A 25,459-nucleotide genomic window follows, 5' to 3' on the forward strand; every position below is an offset into this window, starting at 1 on the left:
CACCAGAGCCTGTCGGTTTGAGAAGACGTGGACGTCACACAGTACTGGAATTTTTGACGTCCGATCTTTCCAGGATGTGGAGGTACATTTCCCCCCTCCCCCCCTCCCCTCAGGAAGGAAGATAGAAGATCATGGAAGATGATTTAGAAGTCTTTTCTTATCATTTTCCCTCTCTCCTGAGCTTACTGCGAACTGGACCTCTTCTCCGTCTCTGGACCCTCCTGTTTCCAGATTTTCCACAGACACAGTCCTCCTTTCCCAGAGAGCGCATCCCTCAAGGATACCAACGGCGGACTAGTAGTCCATGGCAAGGTAGACCATTGAAGTGTCCGCCGCTACATTGTGCATTGCCTTTGTCTCCACCTGGGCAGCAAAGTTTATAGACGCATGGGCTAAGCTGCTCCATCAAGGCATCCTTCATGGAGTCCGATCGTAGTAAATGGCTGTCCTTGCGGACTAATTTACTCTTGCAAGGAAGTACATGGTATCCGCCTCCGCGGATGCCGCTGCAGGTGCTGCTTGGACATCCAGCAATATCGTGGACATCCAGCAATATCGTGCCCATCCGAAGGACCATTTTGCTTAAGGCGTGGCAGGCGTACTTATCCTCTAGGAAGTCCCTCACCAGCTTGCCTTCCGAGGGTTTCCGTCAGTTTGGCTCCAACTTGAACCAATTATTAAGGAGGTCATCGGAGGGACAAGTTCTCTTCTTCCTCAGACTAAACCTCGTTGTTCTCCTGGGACCACATGTGCTTTCCTTTATTTTATGAAAGCCTTTATCCAGGTCCTCCTTTTCTTCAAGACATCGGACATTCCTGCATTTTTGCGAGGGGCGGGTCCATTTTCTTTTTATATCTTCCCTTCAGGCTCTCAACCACTTCCAGAGTCTGTGGCAGCAGTTTTGTACATTCTGTGGATCACCGGTTCAGTGCTCTGCCCTTACCTTGCCGAGGTTCTCCATGGCTCTGTCCATCATTTTTGATTCCCTTCCTTTCGTTCTGCTCGGACTCATCCTTCGTAGCGTTCTCTCATCATGCTACCTGGTTAGGGCGACGTACATCTATCCAGCTAAGGTCACCCTTCCCCCTTTTTCGGTATATGGGCTCGGCTTACAGAGGCCCTCCGGCCTCCAAGTCAACGTATGCCCGCTAAATCCGGTCCGCAATATTTAGATTTACCAGGTCAGAGCAGAGCTCCTCCTTCCAGGTTTAAGGCGCACTCTACCCGGGCAGTGGGTGCCTCACGGAGGTGCACATAGGGCCTCTGCCTTGCACCTCTACAGACTGATGATCGGTCCTCCACATGTTCGCAAAACTTCCATGCCTAGCTTCGGTGTATGCCTGCTTACGTAGGAAGACCTTGCAGGCGACGGTGGTCAGTTCCTCCGACCTAGATTGGAGTTGACTGCTGTTCCCTCCCCAGGGACTGCTTTGGGATGTCCCATGGTTTCCTGTGTCCCCCAATGAAGCGATAGAGAAAACAGGATATTTGGTTTCTTACCGTAAAATCTGTTTCTCGGAGCCTTCATTGGGGGACACAGTACCCTCCCAAGTTTAACAGCTGTTTGTGTTATACTGTTAACGTTTGAGATTCTTTCTTTTTTACATGTTGCTTCTCCTACTGCTTTCTCACTAACTGAATATCCTACTTCCTGTCGGTGGGGTGTACACTGCAGAGGAGGAGCTAACTTTTTTTATTTGCTTAGTGTCAGCCTCCTAGTGGCAGCAGCATACACCAATGGTTTCTTGGGTCCCCCAATGAAGGCTCCGAGAAACAGATTTTGCGGTAAGCAACCAAAAGTCCTGTTATCCCATCCATCATCAATCACCATCACAACAGCGCAAACCCGCCATTGCAGATACGTTTTAAACCTTCTATGCTTCTCTATACTCTATAGACTCAACTAACCCCGCCACACAAAATGCTAACTTTAAATCGGGTATCCAGAAATACATAAGTCTGGCCTTCCCTCCCTGTAAAGAGCACTGACAGCTTCCTTAGAGTTTCCCTTTACTATAGAGGAACTGCGGGCCACTGTAAAAGAAGCCAAGTCGGGAAAGGCCCCGGGCCCAGATGGATTTTCACTGGTCTACTAAAAATTGTTCTTGGGATCTCTCTCTCCTCATCTGATCACTAGCCTTAATGCGATATCTAAAGGCTCTGCTCTCCCAGGAGACTCCCTGCGAGCCCACAGATCAGTGATACATAAGGAGGGGAAAGACACATTGTGCAAGTTATAGGCCTATATCCCTGCTCAACGTGGATATTAAGCTGTTTGCAAAAAATGGTTGCGTCCAGATTATCTCCACTTCTGGCAGGGATTATCCACCCAGATCAGGCGGATTCATGAGGAGGAGAGAAGCCAGGGACAACACAAGTAAGGCATTGAACCTAATACATAGAGCCAGAAATAAATGTCAACCTCTTATGCTACTATCTACTGATGCAGAGAAGGCATTCGATAGAGTGAACTGGGTTTTTAAGAATGAGATCCTTCAGAGACTAGGCCTAAAATCCAACATGTTACGCTGGATATCGGCATATTACTCAAAGCCAGTTGCCATTGTAAATGTGAATGGGTTGCTCTCCAAGGAGTTTCTTATACGTAATGGTACGTGGTCAGGGATGTCCATTATCTCCTCTTATCTTCATTCTTATTCTAGAACCATTTTTAAGGAAAATCGGGTCTAATGAGCATATTGAGACCTATGGGATGATCTACTTTTTTTTCATGAACAACCCAGCCAAATCTTTGCCTACTCTAATGGCGGAGTTCAGTACATATATGATCAATCAAATTTTAAAATTAATTTTGGCAAATCGGAAGCCCTGAACATCAAAAACCCTCAGTCTATAGTGGCACCCCTAAAAGCAGCTTTTAGTTTTAAATGGGCCAAGATAGCGATAAAGTATCTAGGGATATTACTACCAAGTGATACAAAATTGACTTATTACCTTAGTTTCCCTAAATTGCTCAAATCCGTACAATAGAATTGTTCAAGATGGACGAGAAATGCATTTACATGGTTTGGCAGAAGTGCAATATTTAAAATGAATATTCTCCCTCGAATCCTGTATGTTATCCAGGCCCTCCCGATTGCTGTTCCCTTGTCCTTCTTTAAAGATCTTGCCACGGCTCAGATGAAGTTTATTCGGTACAGTAAGCCTCCCCGTGTAGCAAGGAATACATTGCTTCATCCTAAGTCCTCTGGGGTATTGCCTTGCCTGTTTTCATTTTATATTATGTTGCTGCCCACCTTTCTAGAATTCTGGACTGGTGCAGGAATGGAATGGAGATGGCCTGGGTCAGGATTGAACAAAGTTTCACAAACCTCCCTCTAACCACTATTCTCTGGCTTGACCTTTCTGTAGACTGTTCTAAAGACACACCCTATAATTGGAGCTACCCTTTTATGCTGCAGTTATCCTATAGTACGGTCATCGATCATACCACAGGCCTCCTTCATGTATCCTATATTGGGCAATCCACTCTCCTATTCCTTTCTTGGTTTAATAAAGGTTGTTTCAGAGTATCCCATTTTGGATTTGGAAATTAATGGCCATCAAAGAAATGCCTTCAAGGTCTTTCTGCCCCCTCGTCCTTGGGATTCTGGAGAGCCGGTCAGCTATCTCATTTCTTGCACTCTCTTCCATCTAGAGTCCACTACAAAAATGACAAAAATACGTTTGAAGAAGAGTGCACGAAAACAGAACCCATGAGGCACACCTTGCCTTTCTCCTTCTCCCTACTCCTACCGACCCCATTGATCAACCCAAAACACGTTTCCAAACTCAATGGGAGAGTGATTTAGACCAAACTCAGACGAAGGATCAGTGGAACATACCTGTAATTTAACACACAAATCGTCTATTTGTTCGCGCTTTCACGAGGCCGGTTACAAACTGTTATCACGATGGTATAGAGTCCCAACCCGCCTGCATAAGATATTCCCTGATACCAGTCCTATGTGCTGGAGATGTGGGGAGGAAGAGGGCATATTTTCTGGTCATGTAGGCTTCTTTCCCCTTTCTGGGGAAAAGATGAACTAGTGATAGGTAAAATCACAAATCTTATCACAGACCTAAATCTGGCTCTCGTCCTTCTCCATCACAGCAACATCTCTCTTAAAACCTACAAAAATTCTATATTGAGACACTTAATTGCATTTGCTAGAGTGTGCATTCCTTTGTTGTGGAAAAAAGACACCATCCCAACAATTTCCCTATGGTTTGCTAAAATGAATGAGATAATGCTGATAGAGGAATTAACCTCGACAATAAGCAAATCATGGTATCATTGGATGGAATTTAAATCCTCCAATGAGTATCGGGATCTCATTGGAGACAACTGATTTGGCAGTTCCGATGCCTCTGGATATAGTTCATTGTCCCCTTTGTCAGTACTTCCCCACTTCCCTCTTGTTTCTTCTTCTCTTTTCTATACTCTCTCTTTTTCTGTCTTATAATCTGATCTCTTCTTTATACTTCAATGTTATTTTTAATGTAACGAAGTACGAATTTTGGTTATGCCTCCTGTTTAATGATATATGTATTGTGATATGTTTAATGGATTCACTCTTGACACGACTGAAATTGTGATAGTAATGACACTTTTATTTGTGTTTTGAAAAATTAATAAAAGTTTTAAAATTAAAAAAAAAATCTTTAAAAATAAGGGCACTATAGGACCAGATCCAAGAAATCATAGGCCAAGGGATAATGGTTATTCTCTTAATATGTTGGCTCAATAAGGGAAGGGGAGATGACTCTAACCCTAAATCCATCCTTGCTTAACCTGAGGTTGGCATCCTAGTAGAACGATATGGTGCTCCCATTCAATGTCGAATATCCCTAGGTCATCCTAATGTGTACCTGATCACAAAACGTGAAAATAACACCACCCATCAGTGCAAAAGTTGGAATAAAATGAGTAGTCCTGTACATAAATAGGAGACCATATGCCAGAAAGACTTCTGTACGCGTTATCAGAAGACACAAAAATAATTTATAAATATATAACCAAGATAAAGGGGAAGATGATTCCTACTGACACCATGTATACAATGGTACATTACATGCAACATGTAATCAATTATGAGGTCAAAGATATATCAAACAAATATCTGTTACAGGAACATCATGGTGTCTGCAGACAAGTGTTATTGTGTAAACCTCAGGGGAGTACTTAGGGTAAGTTCACACAGGGCGTTTTTGCTGCGTTTTTTGGTGCTAATTTTCAGCTGCTTTTTACAATACCGGCAAAGCCTATGAGATTTCAGTAATCTCATGCACACACATTGTTTTTTTCTCCTTCGCCTCATTGGGGGACACAGACCGTGGTGTTATGCTGCTTGCCACTAGGAGGACACTAAGTGATACAAAGAAAGTTAGCTCCTCCCCTGCAGTATACACCCTCCTGCTGGCTCTCAGCTAACCAGTTCTTGCTTAGTGTCTGTAGGAGGCACTTGGGTCTGTTTTCAGACCCCAACATTTTTTTTTTTTTTTTTCTGTAAATTTTTATTTTTTAATGGAGTGAAGGGGGCGACGGATTCCTTTCTAGGGTCCGCTCTCCCCCAAACCATCAACAGGCAAGCACGGCGAGTATACCTCCCCGTACCTTTCCTGCGACGACTGGGGCACGCCTAATCTACGCTAGGCCGACGGTTCCTATACGGTCCCGATCTCCCCCCTGTAAGATGGCAAGCACATAGAGTATACCTCTTATGTGCATCTCCCGGGCTCCTCCGCAATTAAGCCCTCACCTGCTGGCATCATGTAGTCCCCACAGTAGCCGTAAGCCCCCTGCGGCAGGCACAGCTGTAAGTCCCCTGCGGCAGACACATATGAAGATGGACAGAGACTCTCCATCCCCCGGCCAAGGGAGGATCGATTGAGCTTATTCCCTCGCAATAGAGGCTGCATCTCCTCGGTGGTGGTGAGTAGTTTCCTTTCTCACGCTGCCTGCATGGAAGGTGCGGTCCTGGTCCCTGGGGAGAGGTGCCGCTGGCCGGTACGCCAGCGGCAATCATTCGGTGGTACGTCGCGGCCCGCCGACGCGCTCCACCGGCAGGCTCCATAAATTTAGTCCCCGGCTTTTTCAGCCAGACTAGGCCGCAGTTGAAATACCCGCAAACCGCCGGAGCCCCGCCCAGCTCACTTCAGGGGCGACGGTTCCTTCACAGTCCCGATCTCCCCACACCAGCAGCAGGCGACCACATGGAGTGTCACCTCCATGTATCCTGTCCTGGAGCCAGGCCTAATGCCGGACAGCTGGCCCTGTCCACCCCAGGGGCTGAACTCCGTGGATGTACAGAGGCCCCTCTCCATGGCGTCCGGGCAGCCCCCACTGTCCCACCACTGTGAAAGCGGATGGCACAAGGAGGCGGACGGTTCCTCTCCACCTCCCTAACAAAAGGGATGATGGATTGAGGTTTATCCCTCTATCCCTGCACCGTCCACGCAGCAATACCCGACATCCGCGGCGGCTCCGTGCCGGTTCGCGCACCGATGGTGAGTGGATCCTGCCAGCGATGGGCCCCTGCAGCGTGATATTCACAGGCAGTCTCAGGCTTCCCTGTGGCCCACCTCCCTCAGGTAACGCTCCAGCCAGCTACAAAATTTAGCCCCCAGCTTCGGCTGATGTGTAGGCCGCACCCCGGAAGCGCACTGTGGCGCCCTAAGGCGGCTCTGTCCGTTTTTCTGGCGCTTTTCGCCTGGCATGGAAGCGCTCAATTTTCTCGGCCACTGCAACGCCCCTCACTTCTACGCTGGCGCCGGCTGCAGAAATTTAGGCCCCGGCTTGGGCCTATTCATGGAAGTCTCGAGGCTCCGCCCACGTTGTGCCTGTGGCTTCGGCCCCCGAATTGGCGCTTCTCGCTCTCTGCGAGTTTTTATCTTAAAGGCACATGACCAGTATTCCCTGGTCTTAAAGGCACACGACCAGTATTCCCTGGTCTTAAAGGCACACAACCAGTATTCCCTGGTCTTAAAGGCACATGACCAATCCAAAGCCGGTCATAAATGAGGAGCCCTCCGCTGCTGATCCCAGTTTATCCCAGTGTAACTAGTTCCCTCAGTGGACTTCGTCACTGCCGCAACCCATAGTTTTTCTGACTAAGAAATTGAATCCCTCCGTGATCCCTCCGTGGCTCGGAGTGCTCGCAGGACCGATATACATGGTCCCTCTCCTACATGGGATCCGTCGGCTAGCAGGGGCCGCGAGTATTCTAGAAACGTACAGGCATCTACAAAACAGAAGTTTTCATTTCATGATCTCTCTCCAAGGAGTTGCTGACAACAAGACTCTGAACACGGATTGGATATTGCCTTGGACCTGGACTTGCCAGAGCTTCCGTAAAGGATGACTCGCCTATTTAGATCATCATCCAATCTCTGTACATTGACGAGGACTCCGGTCCTGCTCTAGACTACACAGTGTCCCTCATAAGGAGACTAAACTCCCTCGTAGAGCATTTGCCATCCAGTCCGGATATGCGATTCACTGGACAGAAGCCTCTACATGGGACACCATGCCTGGTCTGATTTTTAAGGGCGACGGGCCCTTTAAAGGACACCGATCTCCCCACACCATCAACAGACGGGCACACGGAGTGTCACCTCCATGTATCCTCTTCTGCATCCAGGCCTAACGCCAGGCAACCTGTCCACCCAGAGACCTGAACTCTGTGGATGTACAGAGGCACCCTTTTTGGGCGTCTGAGCACCCCCCCCCCCCCTCTGCATCACCACTATTTAACAGAAGATGCAAGAAGGCGGATGATCCCTCTCCACTTCCCTGTTAAGAGGATAGTGGATCAAGGGTTCCTAATTTTTAGCTCTGCAATGACCTGCTGGATGCAGCCGTACATTCTGCCACTTGGCAGATTAACCGGGTACAATCTCCTGTGGTTTACCTACCAGTATCCCTGCGCGATGTGTCATCAATTAAAAATGCCACGGTCTGTCAAATAGCAAATCTGGTTTCTTCTGTTTTGCGGCTTCGGGTCCAGCCCTCTACCCTCCCTAGCCGCCGCATGGATTGCTAGAGCGACGGTCTCCTGGCTGGAGACCTTAACTACTTTGATTCACACCAGTTACCCTTTCCTGAAGACAGTAGAGCTGGTCAATCAAATCTTTTGAGCGGGAGACTAACAAAGGATCGTACGTTCCTACAGCCCCGACCAGCAGTGAAAGGGTTGTCCAGGACAGTCTAGATCTAAGGGATCTTGGTTCCAAAAAGGGGAACGAGAAGTAGGACCGATCCCGGACCTCAAACTTCTAACAACCTTTCACAAGGTTCTTCTTCTTCGAATGGAGTTCCTCCGCTCAGCCATTACTTCAACAGAAAAAGGTGCAGTTTCTGCATCCATCGACATTCGGGATGCTTACCCTCCTTCGCTTTTCCATTCGTGAACAGCATATAAGTCACGACCTTGTCCTTCGGCCTTGCTACCGCACCCAGAGTGTTCGCAAGGGTCATGGCGGCTGTCATGTTCCTCTTGCACCCTAGAGGTGTGGTCGTCCCGCCCTGTTTGGCCGACTGTCTACCTGCCCTTCCAGGACTACGCTAAGTAGTCTATATCACTTGCGATACCCTCTCACCTGGACTGGTGGCTAGACTTAGACAACTTCTCATTTCCAGCCCAGCAGATATCTTTTTTGAGGATGATCCGGTACTCTTCCAGAAGGGTGGTAATTCTCCCTCCAGACAAGGTCATGGTCCTTCAACAGGGAGCTCGCTCACTTGATCACTCATCCCCTCATTTCATTCGATTTGCTGGGAGGGTTCTGAGAAAAAATGGAGACGACAATGGAAGCAATTTCCTTCGCTCCGCTCGTTTTCAGCAAGTCAAACAGACTTTCAGACGATAGTCTCTGAGCTCCTTCTTCATCCAGGGCTTTTCTCCCGGTTCAGTGGTTACTAGTAACTACCAATGCCAGTCCTCTTCTCCCAATCATTTCTCTGGAGACCCGAACGGTAGTCCTACAGTAGGTCCACTGCCTTCTGGCGGGTCAACCCATCTGAATTCAATTGGACAATGCCACGGCTGTGCCATACGTCAATCATCTAGCAGGTACCCACGTTCAGGTGCCATGGCCGAGGTACCTCACATTCTCTGATGGGCCGAGATCTATCACTCGATCTTGGCAGTACATATCCCAGGAGCATAACTCTGGGCGGCAAACATATTCAGCCGTCAGGGTTTCGCCTCAAATGAGTGGGAACTTCACCCGGAAGTCTTCCATCAGACCTGCCTTTACTGGAGCTCTCCAGTTGTAGTTCGGCTGGCGTCCAGACTGATCGCCTATGTACTCGAGTTCGTGGTTCGGCCTCGATATCCAAGAGCCATCGCACTGCATGCTCTGGTTCTTCCGTGGTACCCTTTCCACTACTTCTGAAAGTTTATCAGAAGCAGAAAGGGCCCCAGTGATCCTCGGAAATCCGCACTGACCACATCAGTTTTTTTTGCTTGCGGAGCTGGTAGCTTTCCGCCTTTCTGCAACAAAACTGCAAGTAGGGACTTTTCTCGCAAGAAGTTTTCACACGAAGTTCTTCCCTATCGCATACCGTTAGATCATTGGGACCTTAATGGTCCTAGGAGTATTACAGTAGACTCCTTTTTCGATCCGGACAGACCTTACTATTAGGGAAGGTCGCCCCTTTTTTCTCTGCGATATCCTCATCTTGACGAGTCTTCGGTGCTAACGGGTCATTTCAGACTTTTTTCCCTTATTTCCTTCAAGGCAAGGTTGTCCTCAGGCCATCCCCGTCCCTTGTTACCAAGGTGGTATTGTATTACCACTGTTATGAGGGCATAGTTCTTCCCTCATCTCTTTCGGCACCAGTCCACAAAATGGAATGAGTTCCCCATATTCCGGACGAAGCGAGTGCTCTGAGTAGGTAAGTCTCGAGGACGGCATCCTTCTGAAGGTTGGACACTATATCTTGGGCTTCCTGACGGTAAGAGGAAGGCTTCCTGACGTTTACAGGAAGGGTTTAGCCATCTTCATCGGCCATTTAGCCTGGTGTATTCCTTTCACCATCCAGGAGTCCTTCCGTGTTAGATGTCAGCCTATCCCCCTGTCTATCGTGGGTTCTAGGCACCAGGCGTCGACAAGACACGCCTGCAAGCTTGCGGATTTGTCCAGTCTGCATGCATTCTTGAAGCATTATAATTCCCAGACTTCCACAGATGTGAGTCTGGGCAGGCGGACTCTGCAGGCCACGGTGGCGCACTTGTAAGTAGCGGTTACACAGGGCCTGATCTGATGTTGTCCCCACCAAGGGACTGCTTTGGTACGTCCCACGGTCTGTGTCCCCCAATGAGGCGAAGGAGAAAGAGGGATTTTTGTGTACTCACCGTAAAATCCTTTTCTCCGAGCCAATCATTGGGGGACACAGCTCCCACCCTGGTATTGGCTTATGCTTGTTTTTTATCATCTGATATGCTTATACTCTCATATATAATATGACATGCTGTAAGATAATATGTTGTTACTGATCTCCTACTGCTTTTTGCACCGAACTGGTTAGCTGAGAGCCAGCAGGAGGGTGTATACTGCAGGGGAGGAGCTAACTTTCTTTGCATCACTTAGTGTCCTCTCAGTGGCAAGCAGCATAACACCACGGTCTGTGTCCCCCAATAATTGGCTCGGAGAAAAGGATTTTACGGTGAGTACACAAAAATCCCTCTTTTTGTGTGATCAGTATTTCGTGCTTTACTGCGGTTTTTTTGGACATAGAGCATGTCACTTCTTTCAGCGTTTTTCACCCATTAACTTAAATGGGTGTTGAAAAAATGCAGCAAAAATGCAGGTATCTTTATTTGCTGCGTTTTTGCTGCTGAAATTCAAGAAAATTAGCATGGACAAAGAGAAAAAAAAAACGCACCTAAACCTGCGTTTTTGATGCAGCTTCTTTCCTGCCAAGAAGATCAGGTTTTGCTGCAGAAAAAAAAGCAATAAAAACGCCCTGTGTGAACTTACCCTTAGCTTGATGATTTCCATAAACGTCCATTTATCCCAGATCCTGACGCGCTTCACCCTTCTTGTGTGTTCAGGGCTTCATCAGCGAAAAATTTTCAATAACCAGGGAAAAAGAGCGGTGCTATCAATGAGCACTCATTCTCACCAAGCTGCAATGATAGTGTGGAACTTGGCATGCGGTTCCCCACTGGTGCGCCCTATTCTTTTACTCATAAGAGAGTACGTGAAATTCCCAATTATGTTACCAGATACCACATCAGTATGTGCATGTGTCAAGGTGCATTCCAGCGAGAGATTGAGGTCACTAACTTGTCTACCTACCAGAAGACAATGATTGTTGGAGTGCACAGTGCGCTCCAGTGGGGAAGCTGACCAAGGAGCACATAATGCCTCCCACAGCGCACCTAGGTGCTGATTTATCCACCTAATGTCATAAACTCTGCATATAAATATGCCTTAGGGCAGGGGTGCGGAACCTCCTGATTACTTCTTTTTTTTTTTTTTTTTTTTTTTTTACAGCCCCCGGGCAGATTCCCGGGACCACAGCGCTCGGCGAACCAGTCGTGTTTTGCCAGCTGTTGGCGCTTTAAACCCTTCTTGCACCTTCAGCTAGCACATGCAGCGTTCACTACTGAACGCTGCTTGTGCTTCCATTTAAGCATTAGGTACTGACCTGTGCCAGTGTCAGAACGTACATTGTGGGCAGAGTTAGCACGCAATGTGCTCCCGTCCCACAGATAACGACAGAAGCAGCCCTAGTGTCTCCTGTGATGTGTTCCAGCCTACGGCCACAGTGTCTCCTGTGATGTGCTCCTGCCTCCAGCCCCAATGTCTCCTGTGATGTGCTCCAGCCCCAATGTCTCCAGTGATGTGCTCCAGCCTCTGGCCCCAATGTCTCCAGTGATGTACTCCTGCCCCCAGCCCCAATGTCTCCTGTGATGTGCTCCTGCCCCAATATCTGTGATGTGCTCCTGCCTCGGGCCCCAATGTCTCCTGTGAAGAGCTCCAGCCCCCAGCCCCAATGTCTCCTGTGATGTAATACAGCCCCAATGTCTCCTGTGATGTAATACAGCCCCAATGTCTCCTGTGATGTGCTCCTGCCTCGGGCCCCAATGTCTCCTGTGAAGAGCTCCAGCCCCCAGCCTCAATGTCTTCTGTGATGTAATACAGCCCCCAATGTCTCCTGTGATGTAATACAGCCCCAATGTCTCCTGTGATGTGCTCCTGCCTCGGGCCCTAATGTCTCCTGTGAATAGCTCTAGCCCACAGCCCCAATGTCTCCTGTGATGTAATACAGCACCAATGTCTCTTTTGAAGTATATCATCCTCTTATAATGACTGAATATCTTGGATGGATTAACGATGCAACAAAGCTGCAAGAGCCACGTCTGCCAAGTCAAGCCATGTCACTGATGGTTTGGGGGGGGAGAGAGGGCAAAATAACTGTTACAAATGGTCACATATGGATTTTCCCCTCCTATGGGTAACAGCAGGGAAAAATAGAACTAGAAATATTGGGGTCAGCTCTCAAAATGCCCCAGTGCTTCCTCAAGATGTTCATGACATTATCCATCTGGTCATCAAAGGAGCAAAAAAGACTAGTGATGGACTCAGAGGTTTGTTTTGTATGCATAGTGTGCATATATATGTTTATGTATACCTATACTGAGCATGCATATATCTGAATACAGTGATAGCATACACCTTTTTGTTAAAGACCATCTTCTGTCCAGCACCAGTTTTCAACTTGATACACTGATCTAAGAATTCAGATAACCGCAAATACAACAGTTTGCAAGTTGCCCTCTTACTACCCAACGTTTCCATATACTCACTCACTATTAGCCCGCTCCCCACACACTGCATTTTTGTGCTGGCATTACTATTTCTTCCCTACAACCTCAGGCTTTTACATTTCGTTTCAGGATCATTTGACATATACACATACACCAGGAACACCTGCCAATGTATATCTTCAACAGAAGACCACAAACTATCCTACTGTATAGTGGCATATGTCACCCACACGTTGTTAAAGAAAGAAATGTGCAATGTACTTTTTTTTTCTTACACTGTATCCTGTGGTATAGATTAGCATAGTCTATAATGCTATTCTGTATTGCAAAACAAAGGTATAATAATTTACACAAGCCCAATAAAGGCTAAAACAGTGGCTGGTGTTTAGTCCGAGTGTAATACCATAATATGAGTTGAACACAACCAAAATGTTTGGTAAGCACCAAAGTGTTTAGCGGATCGACTTTACTTGTTGTACTCATGTGGATAAGGCTACTTTCACATTAGTGTCATGTGACACACGCCGCAATGCGTCGTTTTGGAGAAAAACGCATCCTGCAAAGTTGCCCGCAGGATGTGTTTTTTCTCCACACACTTACATTAGCGATGCATTGCGACGGATTGCCACACGTTGCATCCGTCGTGCGACGGATGCGTCGTGTTTTGGCGGACCGTCGGCACAAAAAAAAGTTCCATGTAACGTTTTTTTTGTGCGTCAAGTCCGCCATTTTCGACCGAGCATGCGTGGCCGAAACTCCGCCCCCTCCTCCCCGGAACTCACAATGGTCAGCGGATGCGTTGTAAAACTACATCCGCTGCCCACCTTGTGCTACATTAACTCTGTCGTTCCGACGGTTTGCGACAGCCCATACCGACGGACTAGTGTGAAAGTAGCCTAAGCCGCACCCGCCCAAACAGCAACCAGCAAATTTGACAGACACAGTAGATACATTTGGATGAGACAGTACAGTTGGACAATTTAATGAGTAATCCTCAATTTTATTTCATCAATCAATACTACACATGAAAATAAGAAACTTTGTAAGATCTCTTATCAGAGAAATCTGCTTCTTTCTCCTCCTGGACTGATCTTACACTGTCCCATTACTGAGCTAGGAGATGCCAGTTGTGGCTTTAAATCAAATTCTATGGGTACGGGGAGGAGAATGAATGGCATTCTGTTGCCAGTTCCATAGAACTTCATGAGCACCAGCTGCCATTACCATCTCCTGTCTCAGCAATGTGAAAATCTTTATTCACTCAAGACAGATGGTACCTGTGAATTGAGAATTTTGAGTATAATCATTCAGTCCACGAGGAGACAGAAGCAGATTTCACCAATAAGACATGTTACAAAGTTGCTTGAAAATGTTTAAATAACAGTTACTCTTTAAAAGTGTGCACTTCCTAAATAGTGCTCACATCGCTAACTGGTGCCAATCAAAAATTTGACCCAAAGCAGATCAACTAGGCCTCTACAAGGTAGAAATTGAAGCATGGCATTCAAACCTATGGGGATGGGGGATTACTGTCTCAAACCGAAATTTTTTGTTGCAGTAGTCTTCAGTGACAGTCTTCCCTCGTGGTGTATCCTATAAATTTGATATAAGTTGCATCACACCACTATGTTCTGCACTGATGTGTCGGGAAATTGGTGTTTCTGCCGTTTGTTTGATGTCATCTACAGATGCTGCACATTAAAGGGGGTTGTTCAGTACTCTATGACTGCAGACTTCTGAATCCTGGTGTTCTGTGGTGTATGCTGTTAGGATTCTCCAGTGGGCATTCACGTGACCATAAGTATGCGATATGCATACTTGTGGTCAGACACCAATTGGAGATGTTTGTCCTACAGTTCAGGGTGCTCAAAAAGCCTTTTTGGGCATATTTTAATATTGGACTATAGTTAAACATTGTATCTACTGCCAGATCTGATCGGTTATTTCTCTTCCACAGATATGAGTGAGTCCCTTGACAAGATGGTTTCTGAAACTAAAAGCATGGTGAACATCAATCAAATGAGACACTATCCAAGCATGTACAAGCCCCGGAAGAGGAAGGGGCAGCCAGTTCGATATGTAGCAAATAACTCTGCCTCCTGTGAAGATGACACCTTCATAAACTCTGACACCAGCCCAGAACTAGCACAAGATGAACACATGTCCATAATTATCAAAAAGGAGCACGATACTAAAATTTACATGCGCTCAGAACACACTCAGACAGATTTCACTCTACCTCATGGTAAAGATGAACCCAAGGAGACGGGAAAAAATTCACATCCAGACTTTGTTCGCATTGACTTTGATTCTGTCTTCATGGCCAATCAAGCTTTGTCTCCAGAAACTACTAAGAAACTTTATGACTGTGATTTGTGCGGCAAAACTTTTACCAGCAAGTCAGGCATTGTGAAGCACCATAGAATGCACTCTGGAAGAGTAGTCTCCTGTCCAGACTGTGGCAAGGACTTCACCTGTAACTCTGAGCTTGTGGCCCACCAGAGGACACACACAGGGGAGAAACCATTTCCTTGCCCTTCCTGTGGGAAATGTTTTTCCACCAACACAAACTTGGTAGCGCACCAAAGGATCCACACAGGGGAGAGGCCATATTCTTGCACAGAATGTGGAAAGTGTTTTACTAGCAGTTCAGACCTTGTAAAACATCAGATAATCCACACCGGAGAGAAACCTTTTTGTTGTCATGACTGCGGAAAAGGTTTTACCAGCAAATCCAACCTTGTTAAACACCAACGAATTCACACGGGTGAAAGACCTTTTCTGTGCTCCGAATGTGGTAAGGGCTTTGCCATCAAGTCTAATCTCATCAAGCATCAGGTTGTCCACACTGGTGAGAAGCCATACCCCTGTCCTGAGTGTGGCAAGTGCTTCTCTAACCAGTCCAATGTTGCAAAACATCAAAGAACTCACTATGGGTCAAAGCGGATTACCGCCAAAGCTGAATAATATTTTACCAACCTGTTCAGAAGCTGGGAATATCATCAGACAACCTTGTGTGACAAGGGTCTATATTGTCTTCCCTCCTTCCTGTTGACTCTCCGTTTCAACAAAGATAACCGATTATCTTTGCTCAAGAAATCTGACTGCCACCTTGTCTTGCTGTTAGGAAAAAAAGTACGGTTTCCAAATGTGTATCTGGTTTTGTTTGCCAATATAATTTTGTACCTTTAGACCATCATATGCACTAGATCTGAGTGACAGACCCCAGTCTCAAAAGCCGCAGCCTTATGTAATAAACAAGTGTTTCCTGCAGGTGTCTAGTCCAGCATTCTGCACCCAGAGCAGCAGGACACTTACTAAATTATGCTGAGCAAGAAGATTCATAGTTATGATGACATCTTAATGTAGGCCACAAATGGTAAGAGATCCTGCAGCAGGCAGAGTAGGTATATTGACAGTCAGAAGGGCCCTCATTTTGCCAAAATAATACTGCCAGTCTGTTACATTACATCCATTACATCTTTTCCTGCCTATATACTCTCTTAGACATCAGAAGACCACTATTGCCAAAAATACTTTTTTCTGTTGATGAAGATTGCACTCATCACACAGACTTGCAAGACTTGCTGGGATACCAGCATGTGATGGAAAGCTGCACAATATTGGCCCATCTTTTGAAAAGTGTAATTTTAATGTTGTATATGCTTAGAACATAAGCACAGCACCTGTCAACAACTGGGGCACACCTGCTCATGCAATGGTTTTCTCTTAAATGTGCACCTTGTCAATTCAGACTGAAGGCTGTAGCCCACAAAAGTACAAATATGGAAACTGGGAGTAACAAGTCTAAAACAAACCAGAATATGTGTTAAACCTTAGATTCTTCAAAGTTCCCCACTTTGACTCTGATGATAGCTTTACACACTTTTAGCATTTTCTAAAGCTGCTTCCTCAGGTCATCACCTGGACTGGCTTCCAATGAAGAGATATGCCTTGTCAAGAGTTCATTTGTAAAATCACCAGCCTTTAGAATGTGTTTGCGAAAATACGTTGTGTTTTGCAGAATCAATGTTGGTACACAGTTGGTCACCTAATCCTTACGCAGGCTAGAGGTGTGTTTTAGGACATTATCTTGTGTGTGATGGTGCTTTGCTGGTGACACCATTGGTGATTTATTCCAGATTCATGGCACACTTAACCAGCATGGCTAGCATAGCATTCTGCAATGATTAGCCATCAAGTCTGGTTTACATTTAGAGGGACCATCATTTGTATTGCAACAGGATACTGACCCAAGTGTCATAGTAACATAGGTAGCAAGGCTGAAAAAAAGACATTTGTTCAGCCTATATTCCATCAGAATAAATCCCCAGAGACAAATTGTTTCCTTATTCATCCAAAATGCAGATGAAGCTAGCCATTTTGTTTATGCTTGAAAGAGGCTGCTACCTGGCAGAAACGTTGCTTTTCTGATGCAGTTTGGATGAATAATGGAATAGAATCATCTCTCTGGTGCCTTGGAAACAATTTGTCTCAATCTGCTTGAAACTTGGTGGGAAGTTGCCCTAAGAAAGCACGGAGCCTGTGGAGTTGTGCAAAGGGAAGTACCATTACGGACACTTGGGTCGTTATCCTGCTGAAATACACATGATTGTCCCACTTTATGTAAACAAGACTTCATGGCTAATCATTGCAGAATGCTATGACAGCCATGCTGGGTAAGTGGGCCATGAATTTGGAATAAATGACCAATTATATCACCAGGAAAGCACCATCATACCATACTCCTAGATTGTAAGCTTGCGAGCATTGCCCTTGCTTCTTTTAGTATCTGCTAAGTTATGTGTAGTGATGAGCGAGCATGCTCGGGTGTTATCAGAGTATCTCGGGTGTGCTCGAATAATATGTTTGAGTCCCTGCTTCTGCATGATTCGCAGCTGTTAGACAGTCGCATCACATTCGGGGTGGGGAATGCCTGTTAGGCAATCTTCGCATGTGTTGCGGCTGTCAAATGGCCTTGAAACATGCAGCCGTGGAGACTCAAACATATTATTTGAGTATGCTTGGATAACACGATAACAGCACACTCGCTCATCACTAGATGTGTTATTCTGTAGTTTCTTTGTGTGTACAAGTCCCATCTAAAATATTCTGAAGCATTTTACATGTTGGCACTATTGAAATAAAAATTATCACGCCTCCCCCTCTATGCATCACGGTACCACTTATGTAGAAACCATCTGCTCACCTTTTTTATATTTTCTCAAAAACATGACAGTTGGTACCAAAAAATCTAAAATTTTGTCTCCTCAGACCACATTACAGATTTCCACTGATCTAATGAATATTTCTTGTATTATTCAGCCCAAACAATTCTCTTCTTTGTGATCCTCAGTAGGGGCTTCTTTATAACAATTTGATCATAAAGGCCTGCTTCTCGCAGCCTACTCTGGGTAGTTGATGTTGAGATTTGTCAGCTACTTGGTATCTGTGCATGGTACATGAAGGCTGTTATCTGAGCTGCTTTCAGTTTGTTTTTTGAGGCTGGTAACTTTGATAAACTTATCCGCTGCAGCAGAGGTATTTCTTAGGCCTCTTTCACACTAGCGTCGTGCACTGCACGTCGCTATGCGTCGTTTGGTTGAAAAAAACGCATCCTGCAAAAGTGCTTGCAGGATGCGTTTTTTCACCATTGATTTGCATTAGCGTCGCATTGCGACGCTTTGCCACACGTTGCAACCGTCGTGTGACGGTTGCGCCGTGTTGTGGCGGACCGTCGGCTGCAAAAAACGTTCCACGTAACATTTTTTGCCGCCGACGGACCGCCATTTCCGACCGCGCATGCGCAGCCGGAACTCCGCCCCACCTCCCCGCACCTCACAATGGGGCAGCGGATGCGTGGAAAAACAGCATCCGCTGCCCCCGTTGTGCGGCGCATTCACTGCTAGCGTCGGTACGTCGGCCCGACGCACTGCGACGGGCCGAGTACGACGCTAGTGTGAAAGTAGCCTTAGTCTTCTTGTCATGAGACAGTCCTCAAGAGTCAGTTTCATCACAGCGATTGATGATAATTTTCATGACTGGACTTGAGGATACAATCAAGGTTCTAGCAAATGTATTAACTAACTGACCTCCATGTCTTAAAAAGATGATGGATTGTCATTTCTCTTTACTTCAGTGGTTCTTGTCATATAATAATAATCTTTATATAGCGCCAACATATTCCGCTGCGCTTTACAGTTTAACAGTTTCAAACACAACAGTCATAGGTAACAACGTTAACAATACAGTAATAAAGCAAAATAAGACGACCCTGCTCGTGAGAGCTTACAATCTACAATGAGGTGGGGAGATACAAAGTACAGGTGTGTATTTACAATGATGTATTTACAATGATGGTCCAGCCATCTTCAGGGGGTGGGGGGTAGATGGAGATAGTGAATGGGCTACACACAAACATAAAATGACTTTGATTAGGGAACATGATAGGCCGCTCTGAACAAATGTGTTTTGAGCGAGCGCCTAAAACTATGCAAGTTGTAGATGGTCCTAATATCTTGGGGTAGAGCATTCCAGAGGATTGGCGCAGCACGGGAGAAGTCTTGGGAGTCGGGAGTTGGAGGTACGGATTAGTGCAGAGGTTAGTTGAAAGTCGTTTGCAGAGCGCAGTGGTCGGCTAGGCCGATAGACAGAAATGAGGGAGGAGATGTAAGGGGGTGCCGCACTGTGAAGAGCTTTGTGGGTGAGAACAAGTACTTTGAATTGTATCCTGTAATGAATGGGCAGCCAGTGTAACGACTGGCGAAGAGCGGACACGTCCGAGTAACGATTAGCCAGATGGACGACCCTAGCTGCCGCATTAAGGATAGACTGGAGAGGGGAAAGTCGCGTGAGGGGGAGGCCAATTAATAGAGCATTGCAGTAGTCCAGGCGGGAGTGGATTAGGGCGACCGTGAGAGTTTTCGTTGTCTCCATGGTGAGAAAAGGGCGGATTCTAGAGATGTTCTTTAGGTGTAAGCGGGCAAGAGATTGTATGTGGGAGGTGAAGGAGAGATCGGAGTCAAACATAACACCCAGACAGCGTGCCTGCTGCCGGGGTGTTATTATGGTGCCACCCACGGAGAGGGAAATGTCAGATTTAGGGAGGTTAGTAGAAGGCGGGAATGTTGTGCACTGCACTAAACTGTGTATCAACACAGACTCTGCAAAACACAACTGATTGTCGTAAACACATTCTTAAGGCCGTTGATTTCACAAATGAACTCCTTTCAAGTTATATCTGTTCATTGCAAGCCAGTTCAGGTGACTTCACCTGATGAAGCTGCGTGAGAGAATGCCAAGGGGGTTTAACACCTTACAGACATTGGGCGTACATTTATGCCGATGTCGGTCTCCCTCCCTTTGATGTGGGCTCCGGCAGTGAGCCCACATCTTTCTGGGGACATGTCAGCTGTTTTGAACAGCTGGCATGTGCCTGCAATAGCCGCGGGTGGAATCGTGATCCACCCGCGGCTATTAACCAGTTAAATACCCCTGTCAGACTCTGACAGCGGCATTTAAATCGCACTTTCAGCCATCGGGACGGAAAAGCACACACCAGTGACCCCCGTCACGTGATCGCGGGTCACCGGTGTGTTGGCAGGACAAACTGAAGTCTCCTGGAGACCTCTATGGTTGTCGTTGCCGGCTTGCTGTGAGCACCACCCAGTGGTTGGCGCTCATAGCAAGTCAGTAAATCTTCTATATAGAGGTGATTTGAACATCGCTTCTATGTAGCAGAGCCAATCGGGCTATGGCAGCTTCTAGTCTCCTATGGAGACTATTGAAGCATGCCAAAAGTAAAAAAATAATAATAATTTTAAAATATGAAAAATACATAAGTTCAAATCACCCCCCTTTCGCCCCATTCAAAATAAAACAATAAAAATAAAATCAAATATACACATATTTGGTATCCCCGCATTCAGAACCGTCCGATCTATCAATAAAAAAAGGATTAACCTGATTGATAAACAGCGTAGCGAGAAAAAAAAGTAAAAACGTCAAAATTACGTTTATTTGGTCACTGCGACATTGCATTAAAATGCAATAACGGGCGATCAAAAGATCGTATCTGCACCAAAATGGTATCATTAAAAACATCAGCTCGGCACACAAAAAAATAAACCCTCAGCTAACCCGAGATCACGAAAAATTGAGACGCTACGGGTATCGGAAAATGGTGCAATTTGTTTGGTTTTTTTTCTATACAAAGTTTGGAGATTTTTTGTTCACCAATTACATAAAGAACATAGACATGTTTGGTGTCTATGAACTCATAATGACCTGGAGAATCATGAAGGCAGGTCAGTTTTCGTATTTAGTGAACCGAGTAAAAAAGCCAAACAAAAAACCAGTCTGGGATTGCATTTTTTTTGCAATTTCACCGTACTTGGAATTTTTTTTTCTAGTACACGACATGGTAAAACCAATGGTGTCGTTCAAAAGTACAACTCGTCCCCGCAAAAAAACAAGCCCTCACATGGCCATATTGACGGAAAAATAAAAAAGTTATTGCTCTGGGAAAAAGGGGAGCGAAATACGAAAACGCAAAACCGAAAAAAGCTCCGGGGGTTAACACTGTCATCAAAGTAAAAGGGAGGTACCCTGAGAATGCGAAGTACACAGAGGAGCTGATTTATCAAGACTGGCATAGCACATGCTCGCGATATGCCAGTCTTGCTGGAGTAGAAGGAGCATGCAACTTTTTGAATTCGGGTCCCCTTTTGAGTGGAATGTTTCTGACCGCCGCGCTAGTCATGTTATGCACACATTTCTGGCACACAAAACACTGTCTCATATGCTGGGCTGGCGTGGCCATTTTGATGGCGCAGATTTGAACTTTTTGTGCAACTTGATGAATCGGCTCCATATTCTTATTTTTCACATATATTTTTTTACTCCTTGTTTCCGTATGTGTTCCTTTGGGATTTTCTTGCCTTCAGTCTGAATCTACAATGTGGAAACGAAAACCATTGCATGAAAAGGTGTGTCCAAACTTTTGACTGTTACTATATATCTGTTAATATGAATATCCACTACTGCAGTTTAATAAAGTTTTTCCTTCTGTGTATTTTATGTTTGACAAGGGATGAAATTATATGATGCCATAATTGGATAATTATATCTGTGATTTAATATGGATATTGCATGGTCATGAATATATAGCGATCTCAATGGGTCTATATCAGTGATGGTGAACCTACATGGCACGCATGCCAGGCCTGCCGCCACACACACTCCACTCCCTTCTGATGTTCAAATCTATTTGCGTCTTTTAGACTATAATACATTTAAACCAGGGGTGGTTTCATGCGGCCTGCTTGCAGGTCCCCGGAGTCCGTAATGCTCAGGTGGCAGAAAGTCCAGAGCGATCTCTGTGCCGGTGGCTTCTGTGCCCGCAGCTCTGTGTATTTCTGCTGGTGATCTGTGCCCTTCAGCTATGTGCCCCCCGTGATCTTTGCCCGCAGCTATGTGCCCCATAGCTATATGGTTCCCTGTGCCCCCCGTGATCTCTCTGCCCCCCCAGCTATATGCCCCCTGTGATTTCTGTGCCCTCCAGCTATATGCCCCCCTGTGATCTCTGTGCCTTCCAGCTATATGCCCCCCTGTGATCTCTGTGCCCTCCAGCTTTGTGCTCCCCTGTGATCCATGTGCCCCCCCTGTGATGTACACTCCTGTGATATTTGTGATCTCTGTGCCTCCCCTGCGATGCTGCCAGGTCAGAAGAGGAGTAAAGACTGCGGGCATGCACTGGTAAGAGCTCCAGCTGGAGCTGGATATAAATGTCTTAAGTTTAGTTTTGAGAGAGGTGGGGATGGGGGGCTGCTGTATTCAGAGGGAGTATCTGTGTGGGTGTGTATTTTGCAGAGGGGCAGTGTGTGTAAATATTTTGCAGAGAGGTCGTGTGTGTATATACATATTTTGCAGAGGGGCAGTGTGTGTGAGTATATACTTTGAAGAGGGTGCAGATGTATATGTATACATATTTTGCAAAGCAGCAGTCTGTGTATACATATTTTGCAGAGGGACAGTGTATGAATGTTTTGCAGAGGAAGAGTGTGTGTATATTTGTGTACTAGATGTTTCCAGCCAGCTAACGCTCGGCACGCTCATTGCTATCTAATTAACGCTGCTGGTGATTAAACTATAAAGTAAATAATGACAACATTCAATAGCGCTTATGCAGGTGGTAATTTAACTTAAAATGAAGTTAATAACAATAATAATCATTAAAAATCTGAATAATAAAAATACATTTTATTCACAGTGTAAAATCAAAAACAAACTGGATTCAGTAAGATGTGCATTTTTTATTCATTCCATCAATTAAACAAATTTCATAACGAAACATAAATTAAGTAAAAATTTCTCTGTAAACACAATTAAATGTATAGTCATTTTCGTAATTTTCAAAGATCTTGATTTCTACCAGGTACAATTTAATGTGTGGGGACGGGACTGTGTGTCATAATGTGGTGGGGGGGCGGGATTATGTGTGGTAATGTGGTGGGAGGGCGAGATTATGTGTGGTAATGTGGTGGGAGGGCGGGATTATGTGTGGTAATGTGGTGGGAGGGCGAGATTATGTGTGGTAATGTGGTGGGAGGGCGAGATTATGTGTGGTAATGTGGTGGGAGGGCGGGATTATGTGTGGTAATGTGGCGGATGGGCGGGATTATGGGTGGTAAGGTGGTGAGGGGGCGGGATTGTGCGTAATGAGGTGGGGGCGGGATTATGTGGTAATGTGGCGGGGGGGCGGGATTATGTGTGGTAATGTGGCGGATGGGCGGGATTATGAGTGGTAATGTGCGGAGGAGGGATTATGTGTGGTAATGTGGCGGGGGGGCGGGATTATGTGGTAATGTGGCGGATGGGCGGGATTATGGGTGGTAATGTGGTGAGGGGGCGGGATTATGTGTGGGGACGGGATTGTGTGGTAATATGGTGGGGGCGGGATTATGTGGTGAGGGGTGAGATTATGTGTGGTAATGTGGTGGGGGGCGGGATTATGTGGTAATATGGTGGGGGCGGGATTATGTGTGGTAATGTGGGAGGCGGGATTATGTGTGGTGATGTGGGGGGCGGGATTATGTGTGTGGTGATGTGGGGGCAGAGCTACTGTGCAGGGGGTGGGATTAGTGAGTGATGTGGGGGCGGGATTATGTGTGGTAATGGGGGGGCGGGATTACGTGTGGTAATGTGGTGGGGGGGCGGGATTACGTGTGGTAATGGGGCGGGATTACGTGTGGTGATGGGGTAGGGGGCGTGATTATGGGTGGTGATGGGGTGGGATGGCGGAATTATGGGGGGTGGGGGGTGGTGATGGGGTGGGGGGCGGGATTATGGGTGGTGATGTGATGGGGGCGGGATTATGGGTGGTGAAGGGGTGGGATTATGGGTGGTGATGTTTTATAGGTGGTGATGGGGTGGGGGGCGGGATTATGGGTAGTGATGGGGTGGGAGGGCGTTATTGTGTGCGGTGATGTGTTGGGGGGCGGGATTGTGTGCGGTGATGGGGTGGGGGGCGAGATTGTGTGCGGTGATGTGTTGGGGGCGGGATTGTGTGCTTAATGAGGTGGAGGGCGGGATTATGTGGTAATGTGGCGGGGGGGCGGGATTATGTGTGGTAATGTGGCGGATGGGCGGGATTATGGGTGGTAATGTGGTGGGGGGGCGGGATTATGTGTGGTAATGTGGGAGGGCGAGATTATGTGTGGTAATGTGGTGGGAGGGCGGGACTGTGTGGTAATGTGGCGGGGGGGCGGGATTATGGGTGGTAATGTGGCGGATGGGCGGGATTATGGGTGGTAATGTGGTGAGGGGGCGGGATTATGGGTGGTAATGTGGTGGGGGGAGGGATTATGTGTGGTAATGTGGATGGAGGCGGGATTATATGTGGTGGGGGGGCGGGATTATGTGTGGGGATGGGATTGTGTGGTAATATGGTGGGGGTGGGATTATGTGGTGAGGGGTGAGATTATGTGTGGTAATGTGGTGGGGGGGCGGGATTATGTGTGGTGATGTGGGGGGGATTATGTGGTAATGTGGTGGGGGGGCGGGATTATGTGGTAATATGGTGGGGGTGGGATTATGTGGTGAGGGGTGAGATTATGTGTGGTAATGTGGTGGGGGGGTGGGATTATGTGTGGTGATGTGGGGGGCGGGATTATGTGTGGTGATGTGGGGGGGGCGGGTGTTATGATCTGGTGGCCTAGGAGCAGCATGAGACGTACTCTGGAGAAGGTGCTACCTGTACTGACCGCAGACCCTGAACTTAACACCGCAACTAGAAGTAGCCGTGGAATGTACCTAACACTCCCTAGACATCTCGACACAGCCGGAGGACTAAATACCCCTAGAGATAGAAAAGGGAAAACTATCTTGCCTCAGAGAAAATCCCCAAAGGATAGACAGCCCCCCACAAATATTGACTGTGAGAGGAGAGGGAAATAACATACGCAGACTGAAATCAGGATTTAGCAAAGGATGCCACTCTAGCTAAATAGAAAGGATAGGACAGAGTACTATGCGGTCAGTATTAAAACACTAGAAAATATCCACCACAGAAAATACAAAATCTCCACATCTAACTAAAGATATGGAGGGTATATCTGCATCTCCAGAGATACCAACTTGGCTGAACAAATCCTTATACAGACCAAGCTGGACAAGAC

The 25,459-nt window shown here is 46.5% G+C and overlaps 1 protein-coding gene across 1 annotated transcript in view; it reads left to right on the forward strand.

The window, feature by feature from the left end:
• Window positions 1-21,926, forward strand: part of LOC143764915 (gastrula zinc finger protein XlCGF66.1-like) — a 46,351-nt gene extending 24,425 nt beyond the window's left edge. The window contains exon 5 of the mRNA XM_077251024.1: window positions 14,740-21,926. Coding sequence (XP_077107139.1) covers window positions 14,740-15,749 — 1,010 coding nt within the window. The 3' untranslated portion in view covers window positions 15,750-21,926. The remainder of the gene's footprint in view (window positions 1-14,739) is intronic.
• Window positions 21,927-25,459: the final 3,533 nt, after the last annotated feature.

This window comes from Ranitomeya variabilis, chromosome 4 (genome assembly GCF_051348905.1).
Source record: "Ranitomeya variabilis isolate aRanVar5 chromosome 4, aRanVar5.hap1, whole genome shotgun sequence".
Lineage (NCBI taxonomy): Eukaryota > Metazoa > Chordata > Amphibia > Anura > Dendrobatidae > Ranitomeya > Ranitomeya variabilis.